At 39.6% G+C, this 15946-nt stretch overlaps 1 protein-coding gene across 4 annotated transcripts in view; it reads left to right on the plus strand.

Moving 5' to 3' along the window:
• The window catches only part of MTR (5-methyltetrahydrofolate-homocysteine methyltransferase), an 83650-nt gene that overhangs the window by 26894 nt on the left and 40810 nt on the right, over window positions 1–15946 (plus strand). For all 4 annotated transcript variants that reach the window (XR_012490813.2, XM_074316754.2, XM_074316752.2 and 1 more), the window contains exons 14-18: window positions 342–482; window positions 3789–3974; window positions 12334–12513; window positions 14337–14453; window positions 14749–14889. Coding sequence is in view for 3 of the 4 variants with exons in the window: in XM_074316754.2 (XP_074172855.2) it covers window positions 342–482; window positions 3789–3974; window positions 12334–12513; window positions 14337–14453; window positions 14749–14889 (765 nt within the window). In the remaining variant the exon portion in view is untranslated. The remainder of the gene's footprint in view (window positions 1–341; window positions 483–3788; window positions 3975–12333; window positions 12514–14336; window positions 14454–14748; window positions 14890–15946) is intronic.

Genomic DNA, 15946 nt, shown 5'->3' on the forward strand with positions numbered 1-15946 from the left:
TGGCTGGGTGCAGGGGACCAGAGGGAGAGGAATGGGAAGAACAGTTAGGTAAGAAGATGGGGCCAGGTCACAGAAGGCCTGAACACCAGGCTGAGAAGTAGATTCTTTATGGCAGAGAAACAGAGCCTCAGTGGATTCTGAGTAGTGAAATGATGTGGGAGAGATGTTACTAAGGTTAATCTGTGGTGTCGATGGGTGGAGAACAGGCCCAGAGTTGGGGAGGCCGGCCAGTGAGTCTAATATGATTTGGCAAGCACTGCTGGGACGGCGAGGGAGGGCTTGGTCAGCCTTCTTCGAGTCACCTCATTCTCATGCTGCTTCCTCTCACATTCTTCCCTCAGGAAGCACTGAGTGTGGCCAAAGTACAGGTGGAAATGGGAGCCCAGGTGTTGGATATCAACATGGATGACGGCATGCTAGATGGCCCAAGTGCAATGATCAGATTTTGCAACTTCATTGGTGCCGAGCCTGACATTGCCAAGGTTGTACAAAGTTTTTATTCATCAAGGGATTTTGCATGTCTTGCTCTGTCACTCATTTAACATTGTCATTTGTCCCACTCACCTGTCATCTCCTACACTGGTTTTCTGTTTTCTGACATGGAAAGCCCAGTAGTTTCTGATTGTCAGTTTTCTCACTTAATGTTAGCTTTACGATAAAAACCAGAGTTCAAAGAGAAATATGAGTTCAGCTTGGCTGTTTCCAAGGCTTCTGGAATTGGTCACAAGAATTGTTTATTTCCTCTGATGTCTGGATAGACTAAGAACCCACTTTTTGTGTCTCTGAAGGATATACTTAACACTTCCTACAAAATCATTAGTTCCATTCCTACAGTAGATAAGGGAACTCAGTAAATTCTTCCATATCACAGGAAGAAGAGACCTTTATAGGCTTATCAGAGTAAGACAAAATCACAAAACAAGATTAAATCAAGGTATTATGTCAGCTTTTACATTTATTCTTTAAAAGATGAAAGTTAATTTTTGTGTCAGTCTTTTAAAAAATTTAGTTGATTTCTGAAATTTAACCATCTCACTTCATTTCTCTACCATTGAATTTGTGATAAGGAGTGATTTTTGAAGTTTTTTTTTAAAAAGAAACTTCTTAGTGCTTTAAGAGAATAGGGCTGTCAGTTTTTTATTAGGTTTCAGCAAATGCTTAAGCTCGAAGTCTTGCAGTAAGCAGTGAATTACATTAACCAGTCCTTCCTTTGTGTCTTAAAACTCTTATTAAAAAGTTCTCATCACTCCTCTGGGAAGTAAACATTTTGAGAATTTAAGGGGCAGAGAAGCTAAATGACTTGTTCAAAATTAGAGTCAGATGGGGAGCAGTTGTTTTTCAGCTGAGCAGTGGGAAGAGGGCTATGTTGGGAGTCAGAAGACTTGCTTTATAATCCCAGGCAAGTCAAGTAGCTATTGACCTGTTAACATAAGAACATCCAATCCTGTAGAGAATTTTGATAAGATTTTGAGCCAAACCTACGAAATGCTGGAAAGCAAGATCTCAGATCCTCCGGAAAATGACAGTTTTGCCGTTTCTTTTATGCATTTGGAATTAAGGAAGATTAGCTGAAGGTGGGAGAAAGCAAGGCGGGGACTGGGTTACACGATAGTTAATAAGATAATGTTCTCCCTTGAGTGGTTATTTCAAAGGTGTGCTAATCCGGTTGCACAGAAACAAAGGACAGGGTTTGCTTCAGGCGAAGATAAACATTTGACTGAACTAGTTAACATGCCTGGGGCCAGACTGTCCACCTTGACCTGCCCTGTGAGGAACTTACGATCAGGTCACCCTGTGAGTCTGCTTTCCATCGACTCGTTTCCTTTCTCATCTCTGAAATGGGAATAATCACGCCTGCTTTGTGAATTATAAAGATAAAAATAACCTTGTTAACTGTGAAGGATATGTAATTTAAGACATTATTAATTAATGCTCTGATGGCTACAAGAAGTTTTCTTTCTTAATCTCTCCTGGTTTTGACCTACTACTAAAATTTATTTGAGACCAAATTTTGAACAACTGGAGTAGACCATAAAAGTGTTTGACCAGCACGTTTTCAACAGCAAGGTTGGGACACCAAAGTGTCAGTAGGTGCTTTAAAACATTGACTTGGTGTTGTCATTGTGTTTGACCTTTTTCCTAGCATACCTGTCATTACTAGTATGGCAGGACAGAGCTACATCCGGGGATTCCTGGTTCCGTATGGCCAAAACTGTGTGCCTTAAGGAACTGCTGACTGCCCTGGGCCCCTCTTCCTGAATCTCCCTCCCAACTTCTCCTCTGTCACGGATTGCCTTTGGTCCCTCAGGAATACGCTTTCATGGTAGCCTGTGCTCTAGCATTTCCCACACTTTCTGTCACTACTTGTTTAATCATTTATCTGTATAAGTTCAGGAAAGCCAGGGACCTGCCTCCCCTACCATTGTCTCCGAATCTAGCATGGGGCCTAACATGATCGTCACTTAATTATTATTTTTTTCTTTAAATTTTGAACTTGCATTTATCTAATAAAATAGTCACAAAATATGTAAAACAACATTTAGGAGCTCTACAGGACAGAATTAATCCATCATGATGGATTTTAACAATGTTCTTGATTTGTCTTTATTTCAGAATTTCAACATCATGTTCTTACTTGATGGAAAGATCAGGCAGACAAAAAAATTAGCTATGAAAGAGGCAATTTAACAAGACAGCCAGCGTGGTTAATTTAATGAATATGCACTTGGAATACCAGGAGAGGAGATAGATAGAGGATTAGAAAAAACATTTGGCAAATTAATAGCTAAAGATTTGATGGAGACATAAATTTGCTCATACAAGATGCTCAGGAAGCATCAAACAAAATAAACACACAGAAGCCTGGTTTGTAATCAAACTGTTAAAAACCAAAGACAACAAATAAACCTTGAAAGCAGCAAAAGAAAAATGCATGGGAATAACAGGCAAGGAAATAACAATTCAATTAATAGCTGACTTCTCATTAGAAACCATGGTGACTAGAAGAGAGTAGAACAAAATTTTAAAATGCTAAAAGAAAAAACAAACAAACACTATCAACCTAAAAATCTCTGTTAAGAGAAAGTGTCATAAAAAAAAAAAAAGAGAGGAAGTGTCTTTTAAGTATGAATTCATTAATAATGGGGCTTAGATCAGCTGCCCTGTTCCTTCTTGAAGCCCTTTCCACCACCTTTCCTGGCACAGGCATGAATGCGTGTAGAATATTAAAAATGAACCTGTTCTCATCTGCGCATTCCAAGTTTGTCTTTTATTTTAGTTATGTGCACCTGTTAAATATTACATCTTCATTTACTTTCTAATAGTAACACCCATTTCCTTTTTCCATCAGGAACTTAATTTTTCTAAAGGCAGAACTTAATTTGAATAACTTGGCCAGAGGGCTGCTCCCAAGGGCGAAGCTAAGCCTTAATCCCAGAGTCAGATGAGGGACATGGGGATCCTGTGTGAGGTGCTGGCCACAGAGCATAGGCACTTGAAAGTGTAAACTGAAGGCAGTGAACCGACCAGCTCTTCCATTCTTATATTTAGCTGTGATCTTTGAGTTAGAAACTTCTGGCCCTTCATGCATGGGCTCTCTCGTAAGACTGGAATTACTCCAAGTATTTTGGGCTTTAAGAACAAGTACATGAAAGCCCCATCTATGTCACACTACTATTATTGTTTATTGTTTTCCTAAGGAAGAAATAAGGACTGTTTAGGAGTCCGTGGAAGGGCCTTTGTGGTGACTTGTTGCCTTTCTGTGATTTTTCTGCCCTTGGTGAGCTCAGGTGCCCTTGTGCATTGACTCTTCCAATTTCGCTGTGATTGAAGCCGGGCTCAAGTGCTGCCAGGGGAAATGCATTGTCAACAGCATCAGCCTGAAGGAGGGAGAGGCCGACTTCCTGGAGAAGGCCAGGAGGATCAAGAAGTTCGGAGTTGCTGTGGTCGTCATGGCTTTTGACGAAGAGGGACAGGTAAGTAAGTTCTCTTGGTCGTACTCCAGGCTAGACAGAACCGTGGAAGAGAACTGAGTCCCAAACAGCTGTGTGTGTGTGTGTGTCTACATGCACCATACTCACACACACACACACACACACATATACACATGTACACACACATACTTATATCTGTGAAAATTTAATACAAAGTTCTTTACATCAATTGAGAAAGGAATTATTCAGTAAATGCTATTGGAAAAACTGGCTATGTGTCTGGAAGAAAATAAACTTAGAGCCCCATTTCCCATCGTGTACTAAAGTAAAGTCTATATCAATTAAAGATCTAAATTAAAAAACAGAATTCTAAAGAATGGGAAAATAATTCATCTAAACTTGGGAAGGCAGAAAGAAAATTGATACATCAAAATGTAAAACTTAGTGGTGAAAGACATGGTACTATTTGCAACGTAAGTAATAGCATTGGGTTAATGCAGAGTAACGTGCAGAGTTTCTATAAATCAGAAAGTAAAATGCCCTAGTCAACCCGAAAGAAAATAACTAAGTAATTTATAGAAGAAATACAAATAGCCAGTAAGTGTATGAAAAGATACTACATTTCATAATGATTAAAGAAATGAAAAAAAAACGAAACAATAAGGCGATACTAGTTTCTTTTATCAAATAGAAAAAAATAAGTAAAAGATTGATAAATGGCAACTCTTGTGTCTCCACCGTGGAATCAGGGAAGGGCAACGGGAAGCTTCAAGCACAATGATAGTTCAACTGGTGTGCAGTGATTATTGCGTTGTTTGATACTTCATGTGACTTTTTAAAATATTTTTGTATCTATTCAGTATTTAACACAACTGAAAAAATCCATGCCTTATGTTTAGCCCCTCCTGGGAATCTTATAATAGGCTGAGTATGTAAGGGTATGTGTTCACATTCTTTGTAGCATTGTGGCAGCAAACAATTGACACCACTGTAAACGTCCATTAACAGGGCAATGGTTTATTCTTGCTCCAGGCCACATAAGTACAGTGAGCAGTTGAAAAGAATGAGGTGATGGAATCACATCTATAATGTATTGGAAGTGAAACAAAACAAGTTGTATTTAATAAAAAGAGAATTTATATGGATATACAGAGGGTACCAAAAAAATGTATACACATTTTAAGAAAGGGAAAAACTATTAAAATTGCAATACAATAACTGATGCTAGCATTCCTTTGACTAGCGCCATCTTTTGAGCGAACGTCATACTACATGTTGCTACCATAATTCAATTCAACTTCGAAAAGTAATACATAGATAACATCTCTTAAAATGTGTACATTTTTTTTTTGGCACCCCTGGTATGTGTGTCTATAAGCAGAGGAAAAAATTTGGTAGTTAACTGGAAGGTAGAGATGGTCTCAGATGTGGACATGTTGACTTATTTATGTAATTGACGAGTTGTGGGATTATATGTCCTTTTTCTTTTCTCTGTTTTTTTGTATTTTTAAATAGAAAAAAATTTTTAAACAGAAATGTTACTTTTGTACAAAAGACATTTTAAAAAAAATTAAAAAATTTTTTGATTACAGTTGACATACAATATTGTATTAGTTTCAGGTGTACAACATGGTGATTAGACATTTATATAACTTACAAAGTGATCACCCTGATAAGTCCAGTACCCTGGCACCATACATAATTATTAAAGGTACATTTTCATCTTGAGAAAAATTCAAATTCAGAAGAGTGCAAAAAGAGATAATTTTTGATAGTGAACATGTATTGAACCTCTACTTATACTAAGCAGGCACACTGCACACATGAAATCAGTTTTTCCTCCCAAAATGTAAATGTTTGGTGTGTATATATATATATATATACATATATATATATATATGTATATGTATATGTATATGTATATGTATATATATGTTCTTATTATTTTTGTATTCCATATGAGGAACCAAAGCACAGAGGCATTACCTGACTCACTGTTGTCACACAGGTGACAAGTGCTAGGATTCGAACCTGGGAGATCTGGCATCACTCATCGGGGTCTGTGCTGAATGGCTGGGTAAAGATTCCAGGGAAGGCTGTCAGGGAAGGGTGGGCTGTTTTAGAAAAGTTGTCTCTCGTAAAACCTCTCTGAAGAAGAAATATTTGAAAACCTGAATAAAATGAGAAAGGCTTGTGGCATGTAGGGAAAGTTTCTATCAAATTGAGAATTTGCATAAACGAGATTCCATCTGCCATGCTGTAACCCTTTTGCCCCACTCCACACAGGATATTTACTAACTCTGTGTTAGTAAATATCAATTTACTCCACAGATTATAACTCCATCTTTTATGAATGCCTTATATTCCAGTGTATGCAGGTTTTACTTAGTTTATTATTGGATGAAATTAAAGTTATTCTGATTTTTTAGTAGATGAACGATGGCCTATGAATCTCCTAATTCTAGCAGCTGTTTTCTCCTCGCACAGTGATTTTCACAGTCAGTCTGTAGAAGTAGGATTGCCAGGTCACAGGGAGCAATTAACATTTGACACATATTGTTAAATGGTCCTGAAAGGAAGTGTCTAGCCATTTTCCACTACTAGTTCAGTATGGTGGGATCTTTTGAACTAGTTTTTATTTTTACCAAAGATGTATATGCAGATAGTTAAAGAGACAAAGTTCTGTAAACATTTTAATGAAAAGCAGAAGCCCCCAACCCTTCGGGTCCCCAGAGGCAATCACTTGCAGCTTTATTAGGTGATTCTTGTAGCATTTACCTCCTATCTTGAAGTTCTAGTTTTAGTTACTATTTATTGCTTTCCTACAGTGGTTAAGCATATAGCTTTTCACCAGCCTCTGCCTCCACTCCACACATCTTTCCTTTTATCACTTCCGTCGTCCCCATACGCTAAGCTATTTTGGTGCTCATATTATTAAGCAGTGGAAAAGCGGAGATGTGGTAGCCTGTCATGATTCGTTCGCCTTTTCTGCACTCTATTGTTGCCCATGAAGTTAATACTTAGTTTATTTTTCTTTGTTTCTTCTATATTTCATCTTCAAACTATCCCCTAGTTGTGTTAATGTCCAATATCCAGTGTATCCAAACACATTCAGTAGACTGTCATTTTAATTTCTTGAAGAATCTCTCCACGTCTCCTGACACGACCTGGGAAGGTCGCTCAGTGGGCTGACTGCATAGCTGTCACCCTGTCTCATAATTTCCTCGTTCTTGGTTTAATCTCTCATTTGGTGGAGTGCATCCTCTGGTAGCTTCTTGCAAAAGAAAACATGGCAGTAAATATTTTTGAAACCTTACATGTCTGAAAATGGCTTTATTCTACCTGTCTATTTAATTGACAATTATGGGTATAGACATACTTGAAATTAGTTCTCTGTGTTTTGAAAGCATTAATCTATTGTCTTCTAGCTTCCACTGGTATTGGTAAGAAGTCCATTGCTGTTCCAATCCTTGGTTCTTTTTGGGAAACCTATTTATTTTCCCATTTTCTGGATGCTTCTTGGATCTTCTATTTCCACAGTGTTCTGAAATCTGGTGAAGATGAGGCATCCATTATGTTGTGTGCTCAGTGGGGAAACTTATGGCCACAGTTGTTGGAAGTTTCCATGAATTGTTTTATCTCTTTGTCATGTGTATTATGCAGATATTAGATGTTTTGCTTACTTTTCTTATCTCTTCCCTCCTATTTTCCAATTCTGGTATTTGCTCTGCTCATCTGTTTCCAGATGTATTTTTAAAGTAGAGTCAGTGGGATTTGCCTTCACCTTTGATTGTGCGTTGTGAAAGAAAGAGGACTCAGGGACAATTGCAGGGTTTTCTGCCGGGGCAGTTGAAAGGATGGAAGACAGTGAGAAAAGCAGACTTGGGATGGGTAAGGAGAAGTTTGGGTTTGGACAGACTATGTTTATGGTGGCATGTGGAGTATGCATATGTGTAGATGAGTTGGTTTCATGGGAAAAGTCAGGCTTGAAAATAGGATTCCCTTGCTTGTGGATTATCTGTATGTAGATGGTATTTAAAGCAGGGTGACTGAGCTCAGCAAAGGAGTGGCTGTGGCGAAGAATCTTGGGGCTGTAGTGTCTGGGGCTGGGGAGGAGAGGAGACCCCATCGGAGGCCTTGGGAGGAGCGGGGACCAGAAGGAAGGGCTCGCTTGGTTTCCAAGTGAAGAACAAGCTTCAAGAAGGGCTCGAGGAGCTATTTTACAGAGCTGTGGGTAGAGCAAGTCGATGAGATCAAGAATGTACCACTGGATTTAGAAATGGGCTAGTGTGTGATCTTGCTGTACTGTTTCCAAGGAGATAAAAGCTTAATTGGAGTAGATTCAAGAGAGAATAGGAGAATTGGAGGCAGCAGGTGTAAATGACGTTTTTGAGGAATTTTGCTGTAAAGGGGAACAGCGAAATAGGGTGGAAACCTGAGATGGATATGAGGTTAAGAAAGGGTGTGTGTGTGTGTGTGTGTGTGTGTGTGTGAGAGAGAGAGAGAGAGAGAGAGAGAGAGAGAGAGAGAGAGAGAGAGAGAAGACAATATGATTTTGCAAGCTGATGGGAATGACCTTGTAGAGAGAGGGAGGAGTTGATGCCGGAGAGGAAGGGGGCATTTGTGAGGTCTGTGCCCTTGGGAGTTGGGAGGGCTGGCAATCAGTGTGTGAGTGGAGGGTAGGCAAGGCAGCTTGCTCACCATGCAGGAAAGAAGGAATGTGTAAGAGCATAGATTGCAGGCACCGGCAGGGTGCTGGTGCGAGTCTGATTGCGTGTTTTCTCAGTGAAGTAAGAAGCAAGGTCAGCTCTGAATGAGAGTGGAATGTTGTGTGCTTTGCAGATCTGCGGTGCTTAACCTGAGTAAAGCAGAACTCTCCCACAGGGAGGGGTGCGCACTGCCTGTGCTTTTAAAAAACAAGCACACCCCTGGACTCCAGTCCTTGAGTTTCTGACTCCTGTGGTCTGGAGTGAGACCTGGCTTCTGTAATTTTAAAGCTTTAGAGTTGATTTTTATGTCTAATCTCATTGAAAACCACCAGCAGAGTTTATTTCAGTGAGTCCTTTCAGTAGCCACCTGGGGTAGCTGTCGTCCTGTTTTACTGTGAGCTGAGGTCAAATGTCTAGGCTGAGATAGAGCTTAGTTTGAAGACTGATGCGAGTTTCCATATCCTGGATTATCCCCACACTTTGTCTGTTAACGGTGTTAGTGCCTGATCTTGTTTGAGAATAAGCTTTCCCCATTTAGATTTGAATGTGATCACAAATGAAAAAGTAGGGGAAAAAATTAACTTGCTGGTTATGAAAGAAATGCATATTAGAGCTATAGTAAGATAATGTTTTCTTTCCTAAGTTAGTAAAAGTAAACTTAAAAACGATCGCTGTCTGCTGGTACAGCAGTGGTCAGCAGAAAGCCTCGGTCATCGTCGAGTGTAGTACAAACTGGGACAGTGCTTTTGAAAGACAGCGTAGTATCTGTCAAGAGATAAAAATGTTCATACCTTTTGAGCTAATGATCTCATTTCAGGGAAATTATCCCAATAAAAGGATTCGGCAGCATAAGAATACTATGTATGCAAAGATTTTTCACCAGCTTTACTGAAGATATAACAACCTTAATGCCCAACTGAAAAGAAATTGGTTACTTGTTACATCACTCTGTTGGAGCATTATCCAGATTATTTAAATATTAATTATGAAGATTATGGAGCAGCATGACAGTGCTTAGAAATATAAATTAAAAATATAAAACTAAAAATTATGTAGACACTGTATATGACTATGTAAAAACTACATTTGATAAAAAGTGGAGGAAAATACAGTAAAGAAAAATAATTGTTAGAGTAAGGTAGTGGAATTAAAGATGCCTTTTTAAAAACTGCTTTTTCTCATTAAAAATAATTTTTCTGTATGATTATAGACATATATACTCATTATAGAATTGTGGTATTAAAAATTATAAAGTGCAAAGCAAAAAATGCACGTGCTTGCACGGTTCAGAAATCCAGCTGTACAGATATTTTGGTATAAAGGCATGTCTTCTGTTGATTGAATTCTCTTGATGCTATTGGGGGTAAAAACCAGTTAAGAACTGAGATTTGCTTTGCTTGGATGATAGCACTGGTGATAAGAAGAAAGCAACTCTCTGAAAAGAAAACCACTGTTGCAATCGAACTCACACCTTTCAGTATCTGGCTGCTGTCCTTGGTTTATGTCTGTGATCCGTGTTACAGCCAAAACTGCATGGTCAAGGCCAGATCTGACAGAGGGACTGGTCCTGAGACTTCAACTAGGAATCATTTCTATGTTTTTTGTTGATGTTAGTAGTTTTGATCAACTGTTATTTTTAACTCTAAATAACAAAATACAGAACACCTTTCAAGTGTCTTTCACTAATTGAAATGATGATTTTCATATGACAATTTTTGATAAGGTTTCCCAGGAATACAATTATCACATAATGGCAGAATAGACTATGATTTTTTGTTTGTACATATGTAAACTATATGAATGAATAACCGGTACATTCCTATGCATTCATTATATTCAACACATTTTCCTATGTTAAAATTATTTGAAAATAATTTTCCAATTTATGGAGAAATAAAGCCCCATTGGGATATTGATTAAAATTTAATTAATCATAACCTAGAAAATAATGAAGAATTGGTACCTTGGCATTATTCAGATTTGTCACTCAGGAACATGGTACGTCTTTCCAGTTACTATCAATTAAGTTTTATCATTTTCCTTAAATAGGAACCCTCGAGATCATTCCTAGGTACTTTGTGTTGTTTTATTGTTGTGACTGGTTTATTTTTCCTTTCAAATGTATTTTTCTTTCAGTAGTGGTTTTTTAGATTTTTGTCACGTAACCAGCCTTTTCATTCATTGTAGATAAAGTGATACTGTTTTTCAGTTGAACATGTGGTTTCCAGTAGGGTAAGCACCACAGTTATGAATAGTTCTAGGAAACTGAAGACAGTGGTTCTTAGTTTTCCCTTTATTTTCACCTTGCTCAAGGTAGTTGACCCAAGCCTAGGAGCTGATTCTCAGATTTCCTCCTCTGACGCTCTCTGACAAATATTTCTGCATTTTAGGGGCCTCCTTTGTAGTGGTTGCAGAGAGGTCATTACTCCCTGGCTGAGATTAAATGACTGAGTGTTACTATTCTTGGGCCTTTTCCTCACCAGCTGGATTATATTTTAAATTCTTTGGTGTTAGAAGCAGACTTCTCCAGATTGCCCTCAGAGGTGGGAGTTTATGACAGGCATACGAGGAACGTAAGCTGCTCTTGGTCCCAAGACTCCAACTCTGGGAGTTCAGTGTCTCACGAGTCACAGCACAGTATGCGCTCGGTGTACATACCTCGCTGTCTGTCTGAGGGGACAAATGATAGGAAGTGAAATGGGAGATACAGGCTCTGATTCTGAGGATGGGGGAGGCGGCTGGGCTTTGAGCATCGCTGGAGTCAGTGCTCTCCTCTTGTGTCACTGTTTTGAAGAGCAGTACTAGTGTAATTTATAGTGACGGTTTAAGGCACACATTAACCAGCTGCTGTTAAGGTGAGTGCGGAGGGAGGTGGGCAGTATACGCATATCCTTGAATCTGCGTGGAAGTTCCTGCAGGAAGTCCCAAGAGAGCTCTGGCACTGTTGCCTGGGTGGCAGGTTAAGAGAGGAGGGACATTGCCTTTTTTTTAAATTTTTTATTGGGGAATATTGGGGAACAGTGTGTTTTTCCAGGGCCCATCAGCTTCATGTTAAGTCGTTGTCCTCCAATCTAGTTGTGGAGGGCACAGCTCAGCTCCAAGGCCAGTCTCTGTTTTCAATCGTAGTTGCAGGGGGTGCAGCGCACCATCCCATGTGGGGATGGAAACAGCAACCTTGTTGTTGAGAGCTCGCGCTCTAACCAGCTGAGCCATCCGGCCGCACCACTGGTGGCTCAGCTCCAAGCTCACGCCTTTGTTTCTCACTGACACGTGTGAGACTCGAACTGGCGACATTGGTGTTATGAGCACTGCGCTCTAACCACTGAGCCAACCAGCCGCCCGACATTTGCTTTTAATTTGTCCCTTTGTAGTCTGAGTCCTCATCACGCGTGTATTTTTCAGAGGCCTATTTATTAATATACGTGGTATATTAATAAATATATGTGTATATAAGATTTCATTTTTACAGAAGCCGAGTAGCTGTTGTGCTGGTGAAAACACAAAGGGATTTGAAACCAATTCCTCCTCTGAGATAATTTGAAAAAATGTTTAGCGGCTGCTAGGCATTTGGATTTTTATGAAATCCCCGCATTGGTACTTAAGTGCTTTGGACAAGGGAGATGTGCTTCTGTCTTCACAGATAACATTGTATTTTTCTATTTCAAATTGCAATCTATTGCTGCTTTCTCCAGGCGACAGAAGTAGACACCAAAGTCAGAGTGTGCACCCGGGCCTACCATCTGCTTGTGAACAAACTGGGCTTCAATCCAAATGACATCATCTTTGACCCTAACATCCTCACCATTGGTACTGGGATGGAGGAACACAACTTGTATGCTGTTAATTTCATCCGTGCAACAGAAGTCATTAAGGTAAGTGTGGGCATTTGCTCTCCTCTTCCCAAGACAGCGTTCCACTTTACCACAAGGCTCCCGTAACTAGTTTGAACTAATATATGTGAATGTTGACATTCATGTTCTGAGGTAGTAAATTGGTTTTCTGAAATTTAGGGCCTTTTATTATTTTTCTTTCGTATGTTATTTTAAACTGAAGTATAATACACATTGGCGAATATATAAAAAATACAGAGTATAATAATTAATTATGAAGCATACAATAGCTCTTACTTAGGTCCTGAATAGAACATGGCTAGTGCTTCGTCTTTCCCTTTCTGATTACACCTTCCTCCTGAGTTTTGTTGCTTTTCTTTATAAATTGATCACTTATATATGTACAGACTATCTGAATTATCCATGGGTTCTGAATTTGCGAATTCCATCTACTCGCTAAAATCTATCTGTGACCCCAAATCAACACTCATGGTGCTTTTGCAGTCATTCCCGGACATACCCACGTGCAGAGTAGTGAAAAACTTGAGTGGCCCGATCCACACGTTCTCAGATGAAGTCAAAAAGGGCGTGACACTCTGCTGCTTGTTTCAGCTCTCATTCTGTAAACAAGTGTCCTTTTCATGGTCCGTTTAGTGCCCTACTTCTCAGTTTTTGAGCTTTTTCTCGGTGATGGCTTTCTCTGTTTAAGTGACCCCTGAGCAGACTGCTGAGGTGCTGTCTGCTGCTCCAAGAGCAAGAAGGCTGTGATGTGCCTTAGGAGAAAACACGTGTCACACAAACTTTGTGCCGACACGAGTTGTAATGGCTGTTGGCTGTGCGCTCAGTCTGGTGAATCAACAATATGTATTAAGCAGATGTCTTTAAATGGAAACACATATAAAACAAGGTTATATATTGATCAGTCGATGAAAATTTTGTGACCAGAGGCTCACAGGAACCTAATCCTGTATTTCCTGAGGAACAGTGGTTTTCAGTGTTTCCTGGTTCGGCGTTTGTGGTGACTCTATAGAACATACTTACCACAAATCACAGGAATCGACCGTGTAAACAGTGTAGTCTGCCTGTTTCTGAGCGTCATCGAATCTAAGATTCTTAGGCCTTTCTTCCTTACCTAGCCTCACTTTAAAGATTCATCGGTGTTGTAACTATCTTCTGTTCGTTTTTATTGCTGTATACCATTCCATTGGGTGATTACTCTACGGTTAACTGTTCTGCTTTTGATAGGCATTTGGTTTGCTCCAGTTTGGGACCTTGTGAGCAGGGCTGCTGTGAACACTGTTGTAGGTGTGTTTTGGGCCCACGTGCATGAGTGTCTCTGTAGCATATCCCGGAAGTGGAATTGTTGGGTCGTAGTCATAAGTCATGGGAGCTGTCTCCCTAAGTGCTTGAGCTGGTTTGTACTTTAGCCAACAGTATGTACCATGTTTGCCCGAAAGTAAGACCTCCTCGGACCATCAGCTCTCATGCGTCTTTTGGAGCAAAAATTAATATAAGACCTGGTATTATATTATATTAATTATACCCGGTCTTATATAAGACCTGGCATTTTATATTATATTATATTATACCTGGTCTTATATTAAAATAAGACCGGTTCTTATATTAATTTTGCTCCAAAAGACGCATTAGAGCTGATGGGCCAGCTAGGTCTTATTTTCAGGGAAACGTGGTAAGAGTTCCTGTTGTTCCGTATACATGCTAATGCTTGATAGTCTCACAGGTGTGGTGGGAACCTTGAACTTGATCTGTTTTTTACTTCCCACTCTTATATGTAAAGTTTAAGGTATGTGATTGCTGCTTTTGGAAAACTAGGGGTATCTTTTCACTTTTTAAATTTTTGGCAGAGGACGTTACCTGGAGCCAGAGTAAGTGGTGGTCTTTCCAACTTGTCCTTCTCCTTCCGAGGAATGGAAGCCATTCGAGAAGCAATGCATGGGGTTTTCCTTTACCATGCAATCAAGGTATGGTAGAACACCTGTTCCCTTTGAAACCAGCTTTTACCTGGGGTAGGGGTTTGCAAACCTGCAGTTCCACTCTCGCCTGCTGCCAGTTTTTGTGAATGATCGTCTTACTGGAGAGAAGCCACAGCCACTCATCTGTGGTCTGTGTGCGTTTATGCTGCTGCTGCTCAGCTGAGTAGTTGCGACAGAGACAGTAGCTTAAATATTTTCTCTTTGGCCCTTTACAGAAAAAGTTTGCTGATCCCTGATTTAGACAGTCACTGAAAATGCTCATTGTTCTTTGTATTGCCCTCAGTTTGGTATGGACATGGGGATAGTGAATGCTGGAAGCCTCCCTGTGTATGACGATATCCATAAGGAACTTCTCCAGCTCTGTGAAGATCTCATCTGGAACAAAGACCCGGACGCCACCGAAAAGCTCTTACGCTATGCCCAGGTAGAGAGAAGGTGTTCTGATGGGGGCTTTCCTGTCTTTGAATTCCTCGCTCCTGTGCAGTGACCTCCATTGTAGAATAGAAGCAGAGATGTGATTCATGTCTTTGGATCACTGAAGATTTCTGCAGGGAGTTCCAGAGGAGGCGTTTTAGGGAGCGCCAGGAAGGAGAAACAGGCCACGTTTAGGCTGCTTCAGGATTCTGAATTTATGTTTCCATTTGTTTTAAAATGTAAAATTAATTTTTCTCATACCAAAGTAACACATATTCATTCTAGAAAATTTACAAAATACAGATAAGCAAAAGAAGAAAATAAAAATCACTCATTATCCTACTACCTGAAGTCAACCACTGTTGAGATTTTTTTATAACCTTCTTGTCATGGGTTGCTTTCTTTTTTCCCCCAAATGAATATGTATCTTAGGTGTGTCCACACACATGCACACGCACACGTATTTACAAAAACAGAACTATGTTCTAGATGCCTTTTTGATAACCTGTTTGTTTATCAGTATACTGGGAGCACCTTTCCATTTTATTAGATAATTTACTACCTCACAATTTAAATTGGTTATTTTGGATTTTCTTGTGTGGCTGTGTATTGCCTGGTCCCCACTGTTATATGTTTACATTTGTATATGTTAGGATCTGCTCCATCTGTGGCATCTCTGCATTTTAGAGCTCGAGTTCTGCACACATCTGCTCTACAGACATGAGAATAATGATAGTTAATCCAAATATCAGTTCTTTGTTTCCCGCTTATTATATGTTGGGTTGTCCTAGGTACATTAAATGGGTGCTGCTTCCTCAAATTAAGTTTAAGGAAAGATGAGGTCTTTACCTCAAAAAACTTACTTTTTAATTTATTTCAGAAAGTGATGGTAAAGGAAGACATTTTCCTCATATATCAGGGTAGGAAAGCAGTAAAGTGCTTTTTTGTATATTGCCACATTTGTTATGTTTTCCATATTAAAATCTGAATTTAACTCGGGCAGAATTGGTAACCTGTCCTCTTCCATCGAAGCACACTAAGATGTTCTGGAAGGAGGATAGGACCAT

Source organism: Rhinolophus sinicus, chromosome 6 (genome assembly GCF_057876585.1).
Source record: "Rhinolophus sinicus isolate RSI-liver-muscle chromosome 6, RSI-T2T, whole genome shotgun sequence".
Lineage (NCBI taxonomy): Eukaryota > Metazoa > Chordata > Mammalia > Chiroptera > Rhinolophidae > Rhinolophus > Rhinolophus sinicus.